Source organism: Mytilus trossulus, chromosome 14 (assembly GCF_036588685.1).
Source record: "Mytilus trossulus isolate FHL-02 chromosome 14, PNRI_Mtr1.1.1.hap1, whole genome shotgun sequence".
NCBI classification, from domain to species: Eukaryota; Metazoa; Mollusca; class Bivalvia; order Mytilida; family Mytilidae; genus Mytilus; species Mytilus trossulus.
In genome coordinates, this window is record NC_086386.1 from 55,870,782 (window position 1) to 55,892,927 (window position 22,146).

Below are 22,146 nucleotides of genomic sequence, written 5' to 3' on the forward strand. Positions count from 1 at the left end.
AAGCATTAACATTTTCTTTTTCTACTATTGATATTATGCCTTAAGCTTCAGACGCATCGTTGTCAAAAAATAGAATTTGATGTGACTGTCATACAAGTGAGAGGTTTAGCTAGCTATAAAATCAGGTTCGATCCACCAACTTTTACACACATAAAAAAATTACTGTACCAAGATAGGAATATGACATTTGTTGTCTATTCATTTGATGTGTTTGGGCTTTGATTTTGCCATTTGAATAGTAGGGACTTTCCGTTTTGAATTTTCCTCGGTAGTATTGTTTGTGATTTTACTTTTTATCTAGTGTCGTTTTCATGTTCACATCACTTATTCGATACTGTTTGTGGACGATCATTCTACTAGGCTTTCTTCAGTCATGGCATTGTCAGTTCGTTTATGATTCATGACTTTGAAAATTCTTTTGGTAACGTGCACCTCTCTAGTACACGCTTGATAGAACTGATAAGTGATACACAATTTAATTAAGGACTATATAACTGTTTAGAGTGAAAAATACTCTATAAAAATGGTCTTTGTTATTACTGGACCTCTTAAAATTGTGTTAATAGATTTTGTTAACAGAAGAAAATGCAAAAAAGATAACTATCAGTGAGGTAATTTTGTTCATCTTTATAGCTATCAACTTCTTGGTAAACACAAAATGAATATTGTAAGTAAGATTCATGTGATTTTTTTTTTATTAAATACGGATCATCTTATTTTTGATTTATGTGTTAAATGAATATGCTATAATTTAAAAATTTATATATTTCAGAAATAACTTAACTGATAAGTATTGACCAAATTATTATATACTAATAATGGTTATACATATATAAAATTAGCAATAAAGTATAATATAAAATATTTTGAAACGGAAAAAAAAGAAACGACATCCAGGTAACTAGCATTTAAAGGACACCAAAACTAGCATTTCAATATTTTTAATTTGAAATCATTTTTTTATAGAATATCTGTGGTTTTTTTTCAGATTCAGTAATAACATACCAGCTTTGTGACCTTTTACCAGATTCTCTTGTTTCCATGTACGTATCTGGCGGACATACAAATAAAGTGAAATTCAGGACCCCAACTATCAACGGTGTTGACAGAGGATTCATAATCACCTTAAAATATATTGGAACAAGTAGGCTATTATTACATTGATGATGTTTATATTAACCTTTCATATATAATATTATATATTCAAAAAGAGGAGCAAAATATATCAGAAGGACATTCAAACTCATTGATCGAAAATAAACTGACAACGCCATGGCTAAAACAGATAAAGACAAACAGACATGTAAAAGTACACATTACACAACATAGAAAAAATAAAGACTAAGCAACACTGACCCCACCAAAAACTTGGTGTGATCGCATGTGCTCCGAAAGGGCAAGCAGATCCTGCTCCCCATGTGTCACTAGTCGTGCTGCTCATGTTATTAAAACACTGTTTCTAACCTTCAACAACTTTTCATACATATGGGTTAAACCTGGTTTTTTTTATTAGTTATAAATCTATTTTCAAGCCGTGAAGATACGTATTTTATAATTAGATTTTATATGATAAAAATGTAGCGTCTAGTCACCTACAATCAGATTTCATAATGTTGAAATCATTACTCTTTTCGTTTATGAAAACTAAAGACTAAAAATTATATGCATTCAATGACCTTTTCTTGATTTTTTAGGAACAATCATACGTAAATATTTAACACTCATGTACGCTTCAAAACGTGGAAACGATAGGAGCTTAATGATAAAAAGGAACCTTCAACATGTACAATAATATCCCAATTTTTCACCACAGTAGTTTCCTTTTATATCTTATCATTTATGAACGCAGAATTTTAGAATAAAACATATGAACCGACGAATTGTCTAACTGGCTGGTTCAACACCTGGTGCAAACAGTCTATGAGCAGTGTTTTCTAACATTTCCTGGTAAAAAAATAATAAAGCTCTTTCCGAAACTCTTTTGTGTATTTATTGTACAGATATTTTAGAACCTAAGTATTTGAAATAATATACCAAACCATCAGGACGATAGAAGCTATATACTTTAAAAGACCATAAAATTAATGTAATGTCACCAAAAACAGTACAATAACAAAAATGCCGAACTCAGAACTTCGAGGAAAATTCTCAAAGAAAAGTTCGTAAGCATACGACAAAATTAGAAGCTAAAACGCACAAAACAAATGGATATCATAGGACACTACCACAATGACGGGCTGTATATTAAGTATCGAGCCACGTCACATTAATAGGATATTACTAAAATTGACTAAACAATAAAAATCATTATAGACAGGGACAAATAAATTAATACTACAACATGTTATGAAGATGATAAACAAACCCAGTACATAAAATCTGTTCTTCAGGACAATCGTGTATTATTTGTGAATTTGATAATCTTTTGACTTTGACATACCACTTGTTTATCAACTTTCTACCCATAAACTGGCGACATTTTACAAAGTCTGAGTAGCCACTGCAAGCGCTCTTGAATACAGAATGAATTCGGAAGTGTATATACCATTTACAGGGAAATTACTATATTGCTACTAAGATGGGTGAATTATCAAAATTAAATTCGTCTCGTTTTTCTTAGATTCTAGTACTGCGATGACCGCTAATGTCTAATTCATTGCGAGATATAAGTGTAAAAAGGAGGCATCTATTTTCGTTTTCCTTTGTTTTTATATTGAATTAATTCATCAATGATAAATATTTTGAAAAGTCGAAGTACTGATGATACTGTTGTGAATTAACAGTCTACAAGCCGGGATATCAACACAGTGCTAGTAAATAAACTCATCATAGATACCATCCATGATTTAAATTTTGTACTTGGGCCAGACGCGCGTTTTTGTCTACAAAAGAGTCTTCATTGACGCTCTAATCAAAAAAAGTTTTATAAAAGTCAAATGAAAACTTTTGAGCGCATTGAGAATTCAAAATTCCTATACGTTTTACCAAATACAGCTACGGTAATCAATTTCTGAGGTAGAACAGCCTTAGCAAAGTTTTGTAAACAGTGATTTAAAATCATAACCATATCAATGATAATTCCTGTTAATATAGAAGTGCTGACTGCAGGACTGGTGATACCCTAGGGGTATGAAAACTCCACCAGCTGTGGCATCGATCCAGTTGTTGTAAATAAACTCATAATGACATATTTTGTTTTTGGAAGCACTTTTTATATTTACTTTTACACATATTGTGTTTGCAAATTGCTATTGGAGAAAAGTAAAATCACAAAAATACTAAACTTTGAGAAAAATCAATTCGGAAGGTCCATAATCACATGGCAAAATCAAATAACAAAACGTATCAAAAACGAATGGACAAGAACTGTTATATTTACATTTACAGAAAAGCTGAATCCTAAGTATTTGAGAGCACTAAGTGTACAGTTACTTTAAAACTATGTAAAAAACGCTACATGATCATACACGGTCTAAGATTATGTTGCAGAATTTATTTAAGTTCCACTTTGCCTGAGGCATTTGTAACCTTTGCTTGTTCATAATTTCTTATGTACGACTACTTTTTTTTCGACATACAGCTGCGGTCCCGAGTAGCGCTATTCCTACAGTGGCTAGCTTGTCTAGTGTTTGTGGTTCACGGACTAACCCGACACGCCTTACAGTTGATAATGTAACAGAACAGTTTGTCGTTTCACCAGGTTATCCAGGCCAATACTCAAAGTAGGTATTAGCGACGTTTTAAAGAGGGTTAGCTTGGTTGTTATGAATTAAGAGGCTGTCCAAGTAAATATCAGGCAAATCCTATGATATGGGTGGCGCAACATATTTTTTTCCCACTGAATGTTTGGTTCCAAAGCAATGTTTATATCATACAAAGGATATATATGTCAAAGATATTTTTGAATCATCAGTGGATGGCTCAGAAAATGATTTTAAAGTTCACTAACAATGCAACAAAATTTGGTACAAAATGAAGAGTTATCTCCCCTTTCCAAAGGATGTTCAGTGTTTTCTGTGAATTTGTTCTGTCTTTATTTGTTGCAGTTAATAAAAAAACAAAATTAAACTTTGAGAGAGAATGAATTTGTGATATGAAATAGATGAACATTTTTTAAAAACAAAATTTGTCATGTCCCATCCACTGCCTGGTTTTTACATGGACACCCTCTTAAAGATAATTATCATTACAATGTTGTTTTTTTCTCGTACTATCCAATGATTTTTTTTTCCGATGAAGTGTGTGGTTCAAGTTTTAAAAATTTTGTATTTTTGTCAAAAGGGATCAAAATAAATATTTTCTCAAAATTCGATGAAAATTCAACGAGCCAAATTAGTTTTAGTCACGATGTTTGGTACCTTAATATTAGATAAAATTATAAATAACTGTAAATATTTGATACCTATTTTCAGCAATCTTGATTGTTGGTGGATTCTAACATCTTCTACTGGAATCCGAATACGTCCATACCATATTTTCATCGAGGCATCAGATAGTTTGACAATATATGATGGTAAGAATCTCAAAGGTCAAATTAAGGGCATACGATACCTTTTTGATCCCACAGTGATCTTTATATCCCCTTGTTATACCCCCGCTTTGAAAAAGGGGGTATACTGTTTTACCTCTGTCTGTCCGTCACTCCGTCAGTCCGTTCGTCCCATGAATATATTTCATCACATTTATCTACAAGGATTTCTGAAATTTGCTTTCAAGGTTTATATAAGTCTGCTATACCGTGTGATGCATTTTCAGATTCATCACTTGACAACTTCCTGTTTACTGAACACTTGCATATTTTTACACTGTTATCAACTTGCTGCGGGGGTATCATCAATGAGTAGTAGCTCGCAGTTTCTCTTGTTTTACGAAAATTCGCGTACAAGCTATTTTCATTTTTCAATTCACATTTGTAATAAACATTTACCTTTATGTGCTTCTTTAAGAGATTAATGTGGTCAAACATAAGTTCTTATAATTTAATTCTTTAATTATTAAGTTTTGGTTATTTTTAAGAAAAACGAAACGGATATTGTTTCCGGATATTGTTTCCGTCATTGGACGGACTTTTAAGTCCTAAACAAGACTTCCGTTTAGTACTGTTTTAAAATTGCACATAATTTTCAAAAGTACTAGGGACAGGACAATAACTATTTTTTTTTTAAATTATCATTATACATATACAACTAATAAAATATGTTGCTATTTACTATCAGTTCCAAGTTAACTATCCACGGCGTTCGCTGACTTGGTCGCTGATATATATAATATAAAGAGTCTCTATATATACCATTTCAGTGACTGCTTTGAATAGTTGACTAGAAATTGATAGTAAATATCAAATACACTTTATTTTTAATATATTTTTGTTCATAGTATAAAGAAAACAGAAAACAAACAATAACGGACTTTGTAAAAAAAAAGGGGGGGGGACTAACACAAAGTTGTCCTGTCAACACGGCATCTGCAAACGAAGAACTTTGATACCTTTCTTGAAATAAGCCAACCATAAAATATTTTACGAAAATTCATCCTACAACAGTTAACATACCACGTACTAAATGCCCGCGAATTCACGGGTGTGTCCTGGTAGTTTATTTTAAAGAAAAAGGTGCCAGTATTAAAAAAGAGGGACGAAAGATACCAAAGGGACAGTCAAACTCATAAATCTAAAACAAACTGACATCGCCATGGCTAAAAATGAAAAAAGACAAACAGACAAACAATAGTACACATGACACAGCATAAAAAAACTAAAGAATAAACAACACGAACCCCACCAAAAACTAGGGGTGATCTCAAGTGCTTTGGAAGGGTAGGAGATCCTGCTCCACATGCGGCACCCGTTATATATAACAAAATCTAGAGAGAATCAGCTCCCTGCAATTTTTCGAAGGCTAATATAACGAAACCAAGCACATAGACCCTTATTTTTTTCTGCTTTTTAAGTTCCTTTATTTATAAACTTTCAAATTATAACAGTCGTTTAAAAAGCTTGTTATTTTGAAACAAAGTAGAGAACATCCTTAAGGAGGTATGTCCATGTCAAATGAGGCAAAGGGATATTTCTTTTTATAATTTTTTCAAGTAGTCTTTTTAAAATGAAATAACAAGATTTAAACATTGGTTAACAAATGCCGCCTGAATTTAACAACATTCTTTACTGTTTTCTTTATTTTTTGGCAATTTCCATGACTCCTAGATTCTCGATTCTGCCACTAATCCTCGATGTGAAAATTGTCTTAAAATTATTGGAAAGTCATAATACACATGTAATAGAACATATTTCCCCTCAATTATTTTTATGACATCAATAAGCTTATTTAATGAGTTTTTGTAATCCGCTTATATATCAAACATTAGATAATTAGCGTGATTTTTTGATTTTTTGATTCATTTATTTTTTTGCATTTTAGCTCTCATTCTAGCTAAAAAAAATCAGTTAATCTATTACTATAAATCTTTCTTTTTTCAATTTATCAGGACCAACCTCAAGCTACGTTTCTCTTGCGTACTTTTATGGAACATACAGTTCGCATTTGTCAACTTATCTGTCAACAGGAAGTAGCGTTACAATCAATTTCAGAACTGACGGATCAACAACAGACACTGGCTTTTCTATTGGCTGTATCGAAATCTCACCAGGTGAGACTAATGTACTAAGGCTTGAATAATATTTGTAATTTCGTATCTGAAACAATATGTTAAAATTGTCGAGAACGAATGCACAAGATGAAGAACGACCAATGATTTGTTGTATTAAAAAAAAATGGCTTATGCTTGTATTTTATTATGTTTGTAATGAAAGCGTTGACCAAAATGTTTGATATCAAGGGATGATTTTGTTGTTTGGAGTTTTGAAATCCGTACGCTCAGTTAACTCTTTTTTATGAATTTAACTTAAATCGATCAATCAATTAATCAATGATCACTAATTTCGGACAAAAACAAGTTTATTGCCGATGAATTTCCAGGTATTGGTGAAAGATAAACAGACAAAACTGTGACTAAACGAAACGATTAAATACACAGAAAGATTAAATACTAAGTACACAGAAAGATTAAATACACAGAAAGATTAAATTACAGAAGTGTGGGCATTCGTGGCGTAATTTGGTCAGCTCACCACAGAGAGACTTTTGACGATACATGGACATCCATTCAGTTTGCATTCATTAGAAAAAGGAACACGCTAGTTGATCCTTCCGGACCACCTGAGATCACCCATATGTTTGTGGGTTTTCGTTGCTTATTCAGAACTTTTATGTCCTTTCAAAAATGTGTGTTTGTCATGATGTAAAGTTTTTAGTGTTGTCCCATTGATCTGTAACCAAAATCTTTCATATTCATTTTGATTTAAGAGTTGAATGCTTCTTCCTTGTAAACTTTATCAGAAGTTTTCAAAAGATTTGACCGCAGTACATTTTGTAGGAAGCGCAAGAGCGCTTGATTCGAAAAATATGTGCGCGTGGTAAAAAACGCGCTTACAACACTTTTCCGTAACTCAAAGAAACATTCACCTACTGCACACTGTTTGCCTGGGAAATGAAAACACGATCTCTGCGATTTGTTTCTTTATTGCAGTTAATTATGAAAGCTCCTGTCATAATAAATATTACATCGTATTTTCATGATTCTAGCAAACAAATGCAATTATAAGTATTGAACGCTTACATTAGTAATTTGATAGGATCGTGAAATCGTTGACCATTCGGACATTTTAAGAATGAAGTGCTTCATACAAAATGTACTGCAGTCAACCATTTGCACTCTTATGAATGTAAATAAAGGAGCATTTAATTTTAAGTTAAAGGTTAATTTCTGATGAACGCCAGATTGCCAATCAAAATAATATATCATTATGAAATATACACGTAATTTTATAATATATATGATTATATATCAGTTATTCCAAGTTGTGCACCTAGTGGATTTGTACTTTTGAATGCTACCTCTACAGAAAAGGCTTTACAGTCGCATGCAGGATATGGATCCATTGATTATAGGGAGTAAGTTATATCTTCATAGTTTCTTTGCCAATTACCGATTTGATTCTGTTATTACACACTTTTTAAAATCAAAATTACGTCATTTTGTCAATAATTATTGTCAATCGCAAAGCATGATAAGTTAAAAGTAATATATATCGCCGTTTTTACAAATTCTTAGTGAAAACTGATTTCTAAATAAAAAATAAATGTAATAACTAGTAAAAGGTTTAAAGGACTCAAAGTTTACACACATTACACACAAATAAATTTGGTCTTTTTTCGCTAGGTCACCGTTATCAATAGAGTAATATTTTCAATCCAAGGGAGACAACTGAAAATGGGAACTTCTATAATAGAGTCAATGACGGGAATAGGCAAACAGACTATTCCTGGCTATCTTTTTAAACCTATTTGTAACAAACGAGGCATAACTCCTCTCTCTAAATATATACTTAAAAACTTATATTTAAACAGATACCCAAACCACAAACCTATATCCCGTATTTTTGAAGTTTTTCTTAGTATACTTTAGGATTTGTTTCAAACCATAATAAATATCGTCCTCGTGAATTAAAGAGACTAGAGCATTGGAAAAAGTAAAATGATAAAAAAAAACTCCAAACGAAACTAGAAACGGAAAGGCGTTAATAAAATGGCAAAATGAAAAGCTCAAAACTTTTAATGAATGGAAAACAACTGTCATATTACTGACAAGATACATGTAGATAAATATTTCGTATCAACTTCACAAATAATAACAGGAGGTCTTGAAGTGTAGATTCTAGGTAATGCCGTTGTTTAATTACCATCTTTATAACATATTATAGTTCGCTTTTATGTGTCTTTGTGAATTATGACTTTTACTGTTTAGTTTAATTTTGGTAATATTCATTTGACGTGGCTTGTTACTTATATCTCGTAGTTGTGTCTGTGTGCTATGATAAATTTGTGTATATTCTTGCTTCTCATTTTTTATTGCCTTTTTTGTTTGCTATTATCATATCTGTTTTATTTATAGTTATTAAGATTATAACATAATTTTGACTGATGCACCCATATTTTTTTTTTTATTTTTTACCTACAATGAATGTTTGATTTTGTTCACAAATCGGTGTCAATATAATTAAATTGTATGCGACTGCCATACAAGTAAGAGGTTAGCTGGCTATAAAATCACTTTTAATCAATCATATTATACATAAGACAATGCCTGTACTTAGTCAGGAAAATGTTTTCTTTTTTAATTATGTAGCAATGGTTGGTTTAAATCTATTGATAGATATCTAAAGTCATAACTGACAGTCGAGATGTATGAAAACTACTGTTTCCAGTAGTTTACTATAATTAATCACGTTTTCAGTGTTTCGTGTTTGAAATATTATGCTCATACAATCAAGATTGATAAGAAACACGTAAACATTCAAGGAAAGACCGCGATCGAAAGATGGTCACAAGTAAAAAAAAAAATATGTATGCACCTTGCTGACATACAACTTAGTACAACTTGTGGATCTTTAAGAAATATGCAGAAGGCATCATATATGTAACAATAGAAAATTTCAAAATTATCAACAGAACCAGCTGTGAACATTAAAAATGATATGTAGAGAATATATTATAATAACTTTTTTTGTTTTCCGTTTGGGATAAAACAGAGAGTGCTAAATAATACTGGAGTCAAACGAGTACTTAAATTTAATCGAATAATGTCATTGGGTTAGTTCGTTGGGCAGATCTGGATCTGAGTTTGCAACAATATTTTGTGAAGCAAATATTGATATGAATGGTTTCTTCGGTAATCAGACGTATATAATCATCATCATACTATATTTCAGAATAATCAGGATCAGGAATATTTCCATTTCTTTAACTAGTAAATTGAACAAAACAATTCAAAGTCATCATTTATTTGTATATTTTCAGTGATTTGGAATCATATTGGCTGATTGATACAGGACCATCATCAACTACAATTTACATCAAGTTTACTTCATTTCGCTTAGAATCAGCTGTTACTTGCGCATACGATTATGTTAAAGTATATGCAGGTAGGCATTCAATGATTTAAACCAACTGATGGGCCGACCGTGATATCACTGTTAAGCCAGTCAAGGTCGTTAAACACTTCAATCATGATTGAAACATGTTAGCAGGCTTTTGTTTTCTGTGTATGTATGTTTGTTTGTTTTTAGTTTGATTAATCTGTATGTTTCGACGTTTAGTTTGACGTCCATTTTATCTGAAGGAGTACACAATTTGTTAAGCTGGAGCCTGCTATAGGATGTTGGATTTTCTCGCAGTGTTGAAGACCCATTTGTAGCCTTGGGCTGTTTTCTGCTCTTTTACCGGATTGTAGTCTCTTTTTTATATTTCCCGTTTCCATTTATATTCTCAGTTTTATTTGTCATATCATACTTAATTCTAAGTTATTGTTGTATTACCTATGTGCCTCATTTTTTTTTTTGTAAATAGTATAATGAAGGAATTTGATAAATAGTTTTGAGAAAATTATTAAGTATATTTACATCAAGCTTGGGTCACACATTTACGATTTGTACTGACGTCCTTGACAGGACCATTTTCGATTAAAATTTGACAAAAGTCTGATCAAGATCATGTGAATCGTGAATGTAAATCAAACTTTAATCAAAATTTGTAATGCGGGGTTCACACATTGCTTTCGTTTGAGATCAGACAGGGATACGACATGAAAAGTGAAAGAGTCAGATTACGATGCTCAACTCAACTGGGATGTCATATCATTGTCTGAACGCAGTTGTTAAGTTCGAAACAGATTTCTACAGGTCGGGAAGGGTCCGAATAGTTTGGCAAAGCAATCCGAAAGTTAGGTGCGTCCCGTAACATTCGGGGTAACTCAGCCGAATTTGTCTAGTCGGATCACAATCGTGACTATGTCGTGAAAAATTCTGTTGTATCGGATCAAAATCCTAAAAATGTTCTGTGTGTTCTGAACGGTGTCCTATGGAACGGGAATTATTTCCAGAAAATTGTCATTGCTGTTTTGTCAAAACCGTTCCGGCACAGTCTCGTTATTAATACGAAATTCATGAATGATACCAACGTCAAGAGTCCCGACAATTACAGAATACAATACGACTGAGACCAGACAAAGCCGTTTGCAATGCGATAGACCATGACAGGATTTTCCCCGGGACGCACCTAGCTGTCAGGGTACTTCGCCGGACTACCAGAACCATTCCTGACCCGCAGAAATCTGTTACGAACTGCGTGATAGGACATTCCAGATAATTGAGGATAGTAATCCGATTTTTCACTTTTCGTGTCTTATCGCTGTCAGATCTCAAACGGTAGCAATAATCGACAATGCCTTACACTAACATTTAAAGTATCAGAACACGAAATTGAAAATATTTGTTGTTGAGAAAACTTACTTGGCAAATATAACAATCGTAATGGGAGTTCCATAAAAGAATCGTCTAAAAAAAAATTGAAAATATTGCAAGCAAAATTTTTTTTGATTTGTTTGAATCTTCACACTATTAATGAACTGAGTGCTTCTTTGTTTGTTAATTTATTGGGCCGTAAAGGCGTTGACCAAAGTACTTTTTGTATGAAGCCCTAAACAATTACTTAAAAAAAAACATTCAATACTTTTATTTACATTTTGTTTTGCTAGAATCATGAAAACACGCTTTCTTTAAACAGTTTTTCTTTTATTTACCGTTGCACTTTTTTGTAAAAGCTCATGTCAGTATGAATGTTGCAATTCATTTTGAAATGAAGGTTGATTTAAGAATGACTCAAGATTCCAGTTAGCCAATTATAATAACGTATTATAATGAAATATACATGTAATGTAATTATATGTTTTCACTTTATTCATTCTACTGATTTACCTGTTTATTTTTACCTAGGTGCATGTGTGGATGATAATAATAGAATACAGTTTCTTTGTGGAATACAGACAGACATTACCTTCAGCAGTACACAAGGGAGATATGTATTAATTCATTTCCGTACAGACAGTACTATAAATTACGAAGGATGGGAGTTAGAATATTCTACATCAGGTAATAACATATATTTAGAATAGGAAGGTGAAAATACGAAATACGGGAAAATGTATAATCAAAATAAATGAGTTTGACAGGGCGACATGGGGTAAACATCAAAATGTGTGTTTCGCGGCTAAAAATTATAAACTAAAACACAAAGAACATATGGTATGAGTGCCAATGAGACAACTCTCCATCCAAGTTTCAATCTATAAAAGTAAACCTTAATAAGTCAAAGTACGGTCTCCAACACTGAACATTGGCTCAAACGGAATAGCTAACCATAAAGAGCGTAAAAAATGGCTAGTGTAAAACCATTTTAACGGGGAAACCCAATCTGTTACTGACACCTAATTAAATTCCAAAAACAATTTATAATAAAAAATCATGCATCAAGTAAAATGCATCCCAGGGATTTTGTATTTTAACGTCATGCCCAGTCAAAACAGACATGACTTGTGCAATGGCAAAAATAAATGTACCGACAGGCAGCAGGATAGTGAGGAGTTGAAGGTAACCCCTCTATGAATAAAAATGAACGAGGGTGTGTTTTTATACATTCTGTTTGAAAAAAATATGTTTATATTTGCTGATGACAAAATCGATATTATTGTCAATGTAAAATATATTCAAGGATTAAAGTATAGCTCCACCTAAGAGTCATGCAGAAGGTGATACAGTGATAGTTGTCAAATTGACTTTTTTGGGCTTCATATGTTCTATTTTGATTAAAATTACAACATTGGTAAGATAAGCCTTGCTCATAATATAAAAAGAAGATGTGGTATGATTGCCAATGAGACAACTATCCACAAAAGACCAAAATGACACAAACATTAACAATTATAGGTCACTGTACGGCCTTCAACAACGAGCAAAGCCCATACCGCATATAGTCAGCTATAAAAGGCCCCGATAAGACATAGAAAACAATTCAAGCGAGAAAACTAACGGCCTTATTTATGTAAAAAAATTAACGAAAAACAAATATGTAACACATAGACAAACGACAACCACTGAATTACAGGCTCCTGACTTGGGACAGGCACATACATAAATAAATTGGCGGGGTTAAACATGTTAGCGGGATCCCAACTCTCCCCTAACCTGGGACAGTGGTATAACAGTACAACATAAGAACGAACTTAAAAATCAGTTGAAATATGCTTATCTCATCAGATTGACAAAAAATGAAAGTGGACGTTGCCGGGTACTTATACATCCCGACACAAAAAGACACAATGAACAGATCTGAGAGTACTCGCAGTTATCTGACAGCTAGTTCAAAGCCATTAACAACTAATAAAAAAATCATGCCTCTAAGACTAAGCAATCAATCCGTACATATCCAACATACAATGGATTTAGTGTAAAGACGTCATAACAGCCACAGAAAAGCACGACCTTGTGCAATGCCAAGTTACAGGTGTCGACAGATTCTAGATCCATGAAAATGTATATGTATATAACATACTAGTAATATTTAGTTAGCTTTTAATCTACTTATAACAAAGTCAATATTTATACCAATAAAAACAATATTCAATGATCTTATCACAGTGTTGAATAGGTAATCTTTAAGAATAAGTTTATTTAAAGGAGCAACAAGTTTACATGGATCATTTCTAAATTTCTGGACACGGTTAACAACATTTCCGTAAAAAAAAAATTAGTAAAGGTTTTAAGTAATTAATGGTAACGATATTCCTGGTTTAATAATTTACCAGTAATACATAGGTTGCGTTCGTTAAAATCAAAAACGTCACAACAGACACGGGCATAGCGAACAAGTTGTGAAATATAAACACCGTGAGATGGTGCCAAAGGAATATCACCATCTAAAAATGGAAAATTAACAATAGGGAACGAAAAATCGTCTCTTATGTCGTAAATTTTAGTGTGTAGTTTCCCGTATAAAACCGAAATATCTAAATCCAGAAAAGGACAGTTATTACCGAATACATTTGATTTATTTAAAGTAAGTTCCTTGAGGTAAATTTCAGCAGTATATTGAGAAATTTCTTGATTATTTAACGAATAAATATCATCAAGATAACGGTAAGTGTTGTTGAATTTATCAATTAAATGCAATTTCGACGGGTCTTTACTGAGTTTAGTCATAAACTGTGATTCGTAACAGTACAAAAACAAGTCTGCTATTAAAGGGGCACAATTAGTGCCCATGGGGATACCTACAATCATAAGTTTGTTTTTGTTAAACCAAAAGTACATATACAATCCTGTTAAATACACAATTATACGCATACATATATCAAAATAGGTGTAAATGACGATTTCAGAACACCTGAACTAGGATGACATATCGTTCTATAAATTAGACTAAATACTTATAAACAACTGATTTAATATTTTTCTAAAATTGTTAGTACCATTCTTTATGCATGACAAATAGTCTTCAGAATTAAAATGACACATGTATGATATGGGGGTATTCATACAGCCGTGTAAATCCAATGTGCATTCTGAATATTTTAAAGATCTTCTCCACAATTTTCTACCACAAAGTTAATAATTTGCAGTATTCTATAATATCAAAACGTTTGATTTTCTACGCTCAACAAGACTCTGATTCATAGTTCATTTGTTGACTTTGATGTCAGTTTGATATATTATTTTGTCGAAATGCGCTTCAAAAGCAGTAAAATTGGTACCGTCACTGTAAATGTAAACATTAACAAGAATTTGTTACTTAGATTTTTATTTATGTTGTTTTCTTAATAATCTGATTATGCGGTGTGGGATTTGCTCATTGTTGAAGGCCGTACGGTGACCTAAAGTTGTTAATGTTTGTGTCATTTTGGTCATTTGTGGATAGTTGTCTCATTGGCTATCATACCACATCTTTTTTTTTATATTCATTTCTTTCATATCAATATATATTTCAGGGAAATTATAAAGTTAAATAGTCGCTTTTAATACGTTTAGCAGCGTTTTTGACATAGCGTTTGTAATTGATTCACAAAAAATTAAAAATATTAAGTGATAACTGATCAAATATTTGGTTTCTTTCAGATGGTCCGGCGGATGCGAGTACAGCCGATAGTAACGATTCATGGAGAATTGTTATTGGTGTTGTATTCGGAATTTTTGCATTTATCTTTTTCATTTGTTATTGTTGTAAAAAACAAAGTCGTACTAAAAAAGCTAAATCGTCGATGATTCCTGCACAAGCTACTAGCTTCCAACAACCACCTGTACGGAAAACAATACCAAACCACGTTGTCATAACGAAACGTCCGCCAAAAACTAGACCCGCCTATGAAATTGACACCCAGAAGCGACAACAGAAGAGAAACCAACAAAAAGAAACAATCAATTTAAATATCTCTTTAAATGTTGTTATAAACCAATCTGTCTTACAGCCTCAATTACAACAATCCTATCCCCCTCCAAATTATTATGGGGTCGTTCAACAAGGTGGGGACCCAGCATATCCCCCAATACACACTGATCAAACATTTAACCAAAATCAGAATGAAATGTACAATCGACCCCCTTATCAACCTGCAATTGATCCTAATAATGTGCCCTCCCCTTTTACTTATACCGATAAATATTAATCAATTATCGGATTAAGATACAGATGATATGTTAGCGCTGTGCATTCTTAGGTCTAACGACGGTCTGTTCTACTTCTGTTAAAAAGACCTTAATGATGCAATATACCATTTATAAAAGCTTTAAAATATAGCATACGAAATTTAAAAGAAAAGTTAAACGGTACCTATGCTTTAAAGGAAAAAGTTTATTATGCTTGTTTCGTTATTGCGTTGGTCGTATCTTCAGGTCTTAAATAATTCCGTTCGTCATTCCCTTAATGTTGCAGTGTAGTTTTCAGCGATTTTCCAAGAGACTTATAGATAACAATTCTCTGAAATTTTGATATCGAGCTATATATGAGCTATATCGTACTGTGTGAACCAAGGTGTCGTTCAACTTTGGATTTTTCAAAGCATATACAAAATAAAATAATGTTGTATTGGTACCTTTTTTTGTATCATCGGAATAAATATATTTCAATCCATGAAGAAATAATTATATCTATTGATCTAGAACATTTTTTGTAGAAAAATAACTATAATTAATTAATTCAAAATGTATGGCATAATATTCATGATAGTAGACAGATTTGATGACATGGTTAACGTGCATCAGAGATCAGGTTTACTCGAACATGAGACATGCTACCGCCGGACTATTTCAATCCACTAAATTAAGGTAGATGTTTTGTGTTAATTTTTCCAAAAATGAATGTGCAATGTATCTGAGTTGCCATAAGTTAAAGGATTTAGTGTGCCATAAGTTAAAGTAAATCATCCGAGACGTCGTCGAGAGATTTTCATCTGTTAATTGTGGTTATAATATCAAATGGTGTCACAATTGTACATGTGAACATGAATGAGTAGGTATGAAAATCAAGTTCATCACTTAATCAGAATTTAACACATTTATTTATTGTGATATTTTTATTTGTATTGTAGATATAGCGTTGTGATATTGATGATTGTAATGTTACTTCAATTTGTATTTTTTTAATAAAAAAAAACAAAAAATATTCAAATATTCTTACAAAATAAATATGGCAAAAATTGAAGTTCCAATCAACTTGAAACTTAGTATACATGTTCACTATGATGTGATCTTTCTAATTCTAATGTCAAGTTAGTGATTTCCCCCCATTTTCACGATCTATTGAACATAGAAAATGATAGTACGGATGGGGTATCCGTGTATTATTGACACATTCTTGTTTTATCATAAAATTGACATTTTTGAATTGATACATGTAATCCCTATCCAATATTCCCTCATTTTACAATAGAAGCTTCACCTTTCTTCGTCCATTAGTGTCAATGAGCTAATTATCCATCCAAGTTACAATTTATAAAAGTAAACCATTATAGGGTAAGGTACGGTCTACTACACGGAGCCTTGGTGCACACTGAACAGCAAATTTCCGTACACCGGGTATTGCTGCTCATGCATGTTCAGTACGAGTCTGAAAAAAAACTAAAAGAAGTATAGTGGTCAGTATAACGATTTGAAGTTGACTAACATATATATGAGGGAAATTATGCACGTAAACGTCAGGTACATTGCGACAAAAGGCAAGTTACTCTAGACCAAATAGTGTCGTGCGAAAATTATGAAATGTAGAATGTTTGCTGGCAATAGACTAATAGGGAAATTCCTGCTATATTTTTATATTATTGCTGTGTGAATTATTTATGTTGCACCAGTTGCTAACAATACAAAAGCGCGGTTCTTCCGAAAGGCATACTAAGTCAGTTATGTCGTTTGGTTAAATATACAGTGATGACGTCGTTTTGCTTAATTAGCTTCTTCTTCTTCTTCTTCTTCTTCTTCTTCTTCTTCTTCTTCTTCTTCTTCTTCTTCTTCTTCTTCTTCTTCTTCTTCTTCTTCTTCTTCTTCTTCTTCTTCTTCTTCTTCTTCTTCTTCTTCTTCTTCTTCTTCTTCTTCTTCTTCTTCTTCTTCTTCTTCTTCTTCTTCTTCTTCTTCTTCTTCTTCTTCTTCTTCTTCTTCTTCTTCTTCTTCTTATTCTTATTCTTCTTATTCTTCTTATAAGTTAAATATGATCAAACATGTTACAATGCAATACATTACAAATAGTTTAATTACTTCTCACCATCAATATTACAACATAATACTTAACATTAAAAAAAGGAAATGGGTAATGTGTCAAAGCGACAACAACCCGACCATAGAGCAGACAACAGCCGAAGGCCACCAACGCCCCGGGGTCTTCAATTCAGCGAGAAACTCCCGTACCCGTAGGCGTCCTTCAGCTGGCCCCTTAAAAAATATGTATACTAGTACAGTGATAATGGATCGGACGTCATATTAAACTCCGAATTATACACAAGAAACTAAAATTAAAAATAATACAAGACTAACAAAGGCCAGAGGCTCCTGATCTTGGACAAGCGCAAAAATGCGGCGGGGTTAAACATGTTTATGAGATCCCAACCCTCACCCTATACCTCTAGCCAATGTAGAAAAGTAAACGCATAACAATAAAATTATTGCATGTATAATGTGATTTATGAATAATAATAACATTTTAAAAAGAATTGTGAGATACGAGATTAAAAAAAAATGCATGATAAATATCAATGCACAGCAATTTAGTTTCTTTCAAAATATATGCAGTAAGGCAAAAAGATTAAACGACAACTTCTATCTAGATTAGAAAAAAATAACGAATATCAATTGCTGTATGATCCACGACGAGTAGGGTTAATTAATTATAACACAATCAGGTAGGAGGTTAATTTTAAAAACAACTTAATGTAACCGTCGACCCCACTTTGACATGTCACTTGAACATACATGTATGAGAAAGAATTTAATAAAACAAAAAAATTATTTAAAATTTATTTAATTATTCTCGATAGCCATACAAATGAAATCTCTTGTCTCTTTAAACATGGAATCCATTTACAATCAACAATTCCATAATCGCTTATTGATCTCTATTTTTACCTGTTTTGCTAATTGTAATAGGTGACCCATTGATCCATAAAATAACCGTTGATAGCTATGGTGGCGATGTAAACAATGCTTTATAGTTCTTAAAACAATGCAATGATTTCGAAAAATGTGCGCTATAGTTTGTGTATTAGTAATTTAAATGGAACGACAATGTAAATACACTTAATATAATTTGGTAAGTAATGTGTGTTTGTATACGTGATGTACATGTATCAATTCTTCTGCATGTGTGAGTTTCTAATAAGAAAAAAAAGTTGACTGAGGCATATTGTCCAGTAACCAGTATCACAAGTACATGTTTAGTTTGTGTAAACCGTTACAATGTTCAATGAAAGTCCTTCAAAGGAAACGTATGTGTTAAATTCAAAGATTTATTATAAGTCTAAAGGGGAACAATACTAGGTACAATTGTTTTCAATTACACAAAAGCTATAATTCATACATGGCTAGCAGATCGGAAATTCATTAGGACAAGTCAGGTGGTCCGAGTACAGTTCGTTTCAAATATTTATTAAAATATCAAACACTTAAGGGACGACAGCAAAAGATCGAAGTAGGATACAAAAAAACTTAAATCAAATAGTTTGGGGTGGGGGTTAACATTGCTGCAAGTTTTGTTAATTTAAAATCGATTTTACATATATCCATATACTAAGGTAAATCATTTTTTCCCAAATTAAGTTATGAGAGGGGGGGGGTAAGTGAAAAAAACTATGTGAATTTAAGGCGAATTTGTTACAGAAAAACTGGTTTTAGTTTTAGGTTTTGGTTTAAAACTGGTTTTGATTGGTTTTGGTTGAGATATTTTTCAACAAATATAAAGTTTATCTAAAAAACATGATGTCAAAACTACTTAGGCATCACGGTTCGTCTCTTCAGTACATCTCTGGAATGTCTTTTGGTAAAGAATAAAAAAAAAAATTTGGACCTCATCTGAAGATACTCTACACAAGCAGGGGCGTAGCTACCCGGAGGCACGACAGCACGTGCATCCACGTCGTTTTCACAAAAAAAAAAAAAAAAAAAAAACAGAAGAGAGAGAGATGATTTGGTTAATCGGAATCGGACAGCGTGATGTATGTATAAACTAAGACTATTATGATTATGATATTTGTTTAAATTTCGGAGACTGTTGGAGTCTTTCCATCTATCCCGGATATTAATTTGACAACATAGTAACAAGCTTTCGAGTCATGCAGAAAAAGATCGTAGCTCCCTATACGCTAACACACAATTGCGTGCACATGGATTTGGCAAGTAAGAAAGAAATGGCAAAATAAAAATTTATAAATTGAATGTTAAAGGAAACAACTATGTTGTCACTCTTTTTATCGATGACAACATTAAATAACGTTTCAAAATAATTTTTATTTTGGAGGTTATGACAAAATCGGAAGTAACTTGTATCGTTTACAAGATTTGAATTGTAATACTCAGTCTAAACATGTAGTTTTAAGGCACATTTTACAGTGTACAGTTCATCAGTTTGTAATGAGATGTACCAATCGGCATTAGAATTATCAGATCCCTTCGATATCGTTAAACATACGCCGATGCGATGTGGTCCACTGACTACCGGAGCCAATTACCCTGCAACTACGTCAATGTAGTATTGGAAAGTCTCATTATTTTTTTTGCGTTCATAGACCATATGATAAGGGAACTGGAGAGTGGAGTCGCGCCAAGTATTATCAGAAATTTGTCTGAGACATATGAAATTGACTTGGCATTTAATTTTGGCGAATTCGATTGGGAGGTCGCTCGATGCCGAACATGCACGTACGCTGGTTTATAACATCTTGCGAGTGCTACCATGTCATGATGGAGATCTATCAACCACGGTACTACGTATGCAATTGACAACAAATGTACGATCAACAATGAACAACGACAGTTACATAGAAATACTGCATATTCATCGGGACTTCAGTGTGAACATTGACAAAGTAATAGAGAAGTTTGTTTCTGCCCAGACCCGTAGAGCAGATATTGGACAGTTTTGAGTAGATTCTGTATCACAAATGTGTGTTGTTTATGCATAACTCTATTCAGAAGATTTATTTAATTGATAGTCTTTCATTCATGAATTTTAATTTACATATAGCGCCTCTTTTAACCGTCCTATGACCCCAAAACCGAAAAAAAAGTTCTGCCACGATAATAGGGTCTCAAAAATTTTTCGCCTCGCTCCGCTCGGCGGTAGTTGCTTCCACGTCGTTTCTTTCTAGCTACGCCCCTGACAAGATCAATAAAATAACAATTTTGTTATGTTCTATGACATGAAACATAGTGCCTGTGAAAATGGCTGATCAAAAACTGAGGTCATCTTCGTTTTTCCATTTCAAGTCAACCGAAATGAATTTTTTTTATAAAGCAGAGATATCAGAAAGTTCTCAAAATCATTTTTCTCTGATGGTCCTAAAGACAATCTTTTAGTCCTAACTATTATTTCTTATACAAAAATTTGATGGTCAAAACCTTTGCACTACGACTTTTCAAAGTCGTTTATTGTATATGAATGTATATGTAAGGATACAACGTACAGCAGACGCTTCAGTCTGGGGGAACAATATTTATTGCAGTACCACTTGCAGCTAGCTTTGAACAAACTTCTAATAATTGCAAATACATTTAGTTGTATGCTTTGAGTATTGTCTTAATGTTAGTTGGCCGGTTTCTTTTCTTTTTGTACTGCCACACTACTGTTTCAGCTTTAGGGGGGTTTGGGTGCTTTGTACATGTTTAAACCCGCCACATTCTGTATGTATGTGCCTGTCCAAAGTCAGGAACCTGTAAGTCAGTGGTTGTCGTTTGTTACTGTGTTCGTTCGCTTTATTTTGTACATTAATTAGGCTTATAGTTTTCTCCTTTGAATGGTTTTACATTTGTGATTTCTGATTTTTTTATAGCCGACTATGTGGTATGAGCTTTGCTTATTGTTGAGGGCTATATGATGACCTATGATGTGTCATTTGGTCTCTTTAAAGATTTGTCTCATTGGCAATCATACCACATCTTCGTTATAAAATCAACCCCTGCCATATCCTTTATGAACCTGTTTAGTGGTTGTCGTTGGTTATGTCTCAACTCATATTTGATATTTTGTAAATTGTTTTGTTTTGTATAGTTAGGCCGTTAGTTTTTTCATTTGAATGTTTCCTTTTATTGGCCTTTTATAGACGACTTTACAGTATCTGACTGATTTCGTCATTGTTGAAGGCCTTAAGGTTGCCTATAATTGCTAACATCCACTTCATATTTGGTTAGTTGCATCATTAGCAATAATATCACATCTCTTGATTCTTACATTATATACCAGACTTTTAATCTCGTGTTTTCCTGAACATGCATGAAATATTTGTCACTGGGCGTTAAAAATTAACATCAATTTAAAGTTGTGTTAAATAATCCTTGACACTGCAGAGAGAACGGTGTATTTTTGCTTAGAATTTAGACATAAAAATAAAAAATCTTTTAATAATTATTGGTAAAATACTGACAGACACACCCAGTCAAATTATAACAATCTCTGCTAAAAAGAGATTTGCACACTGTATACCAATATCAATGAATTATCAAAGGTG

At 32.7% G+C, this 22,146-nt stretch overlaps 1 protein-coding gene across 1 annotated transcript in view; it reads left to right on the plus strand.

Annotated features, from left to right (window-relative positions):
• Positions 1–16,436, plus strand: part of LOC134697899 (cubilin-like) — a 40,996-nt gene extending 24,560 nt beyond the window's left edge. The window contains exons 8-15 of the mRNA XM_063560185.1: positions 989–1,144; positions 3,581–3,722; positions 4,413–4,513; positions 6,484–6,645; positions 7,907–8,009; positions 9,915–10,039; positions 11,888–12,043; positions 15,062–16,436. Coding sequence (XP_063416255.1) covers positions 989–1,144; positions 3,581–3,722; positions 4,413–4,513; positions 6,484–6,645; positions 7,907–8,009; positions 9,915–10,039; positions 11,888–12,043; positions 15,062–15,609 — 1,493 coding nt within the window. The 3' untranslated portion in view covers positions 15,610–16,436. The remainder of the gene's footprint in view (positions 1–988; positions 1,145–3,580; positions 3,723–4,412; positions 4,514–6,483; positions 6,646–7,906; positions 8,010–9,914; positions 10,040–11,887; positions 12,044–15,061) is intronic.
• The last annotated feature ends 5,710 nt before the right edge of the window (positions 16,437–22,146 follow it).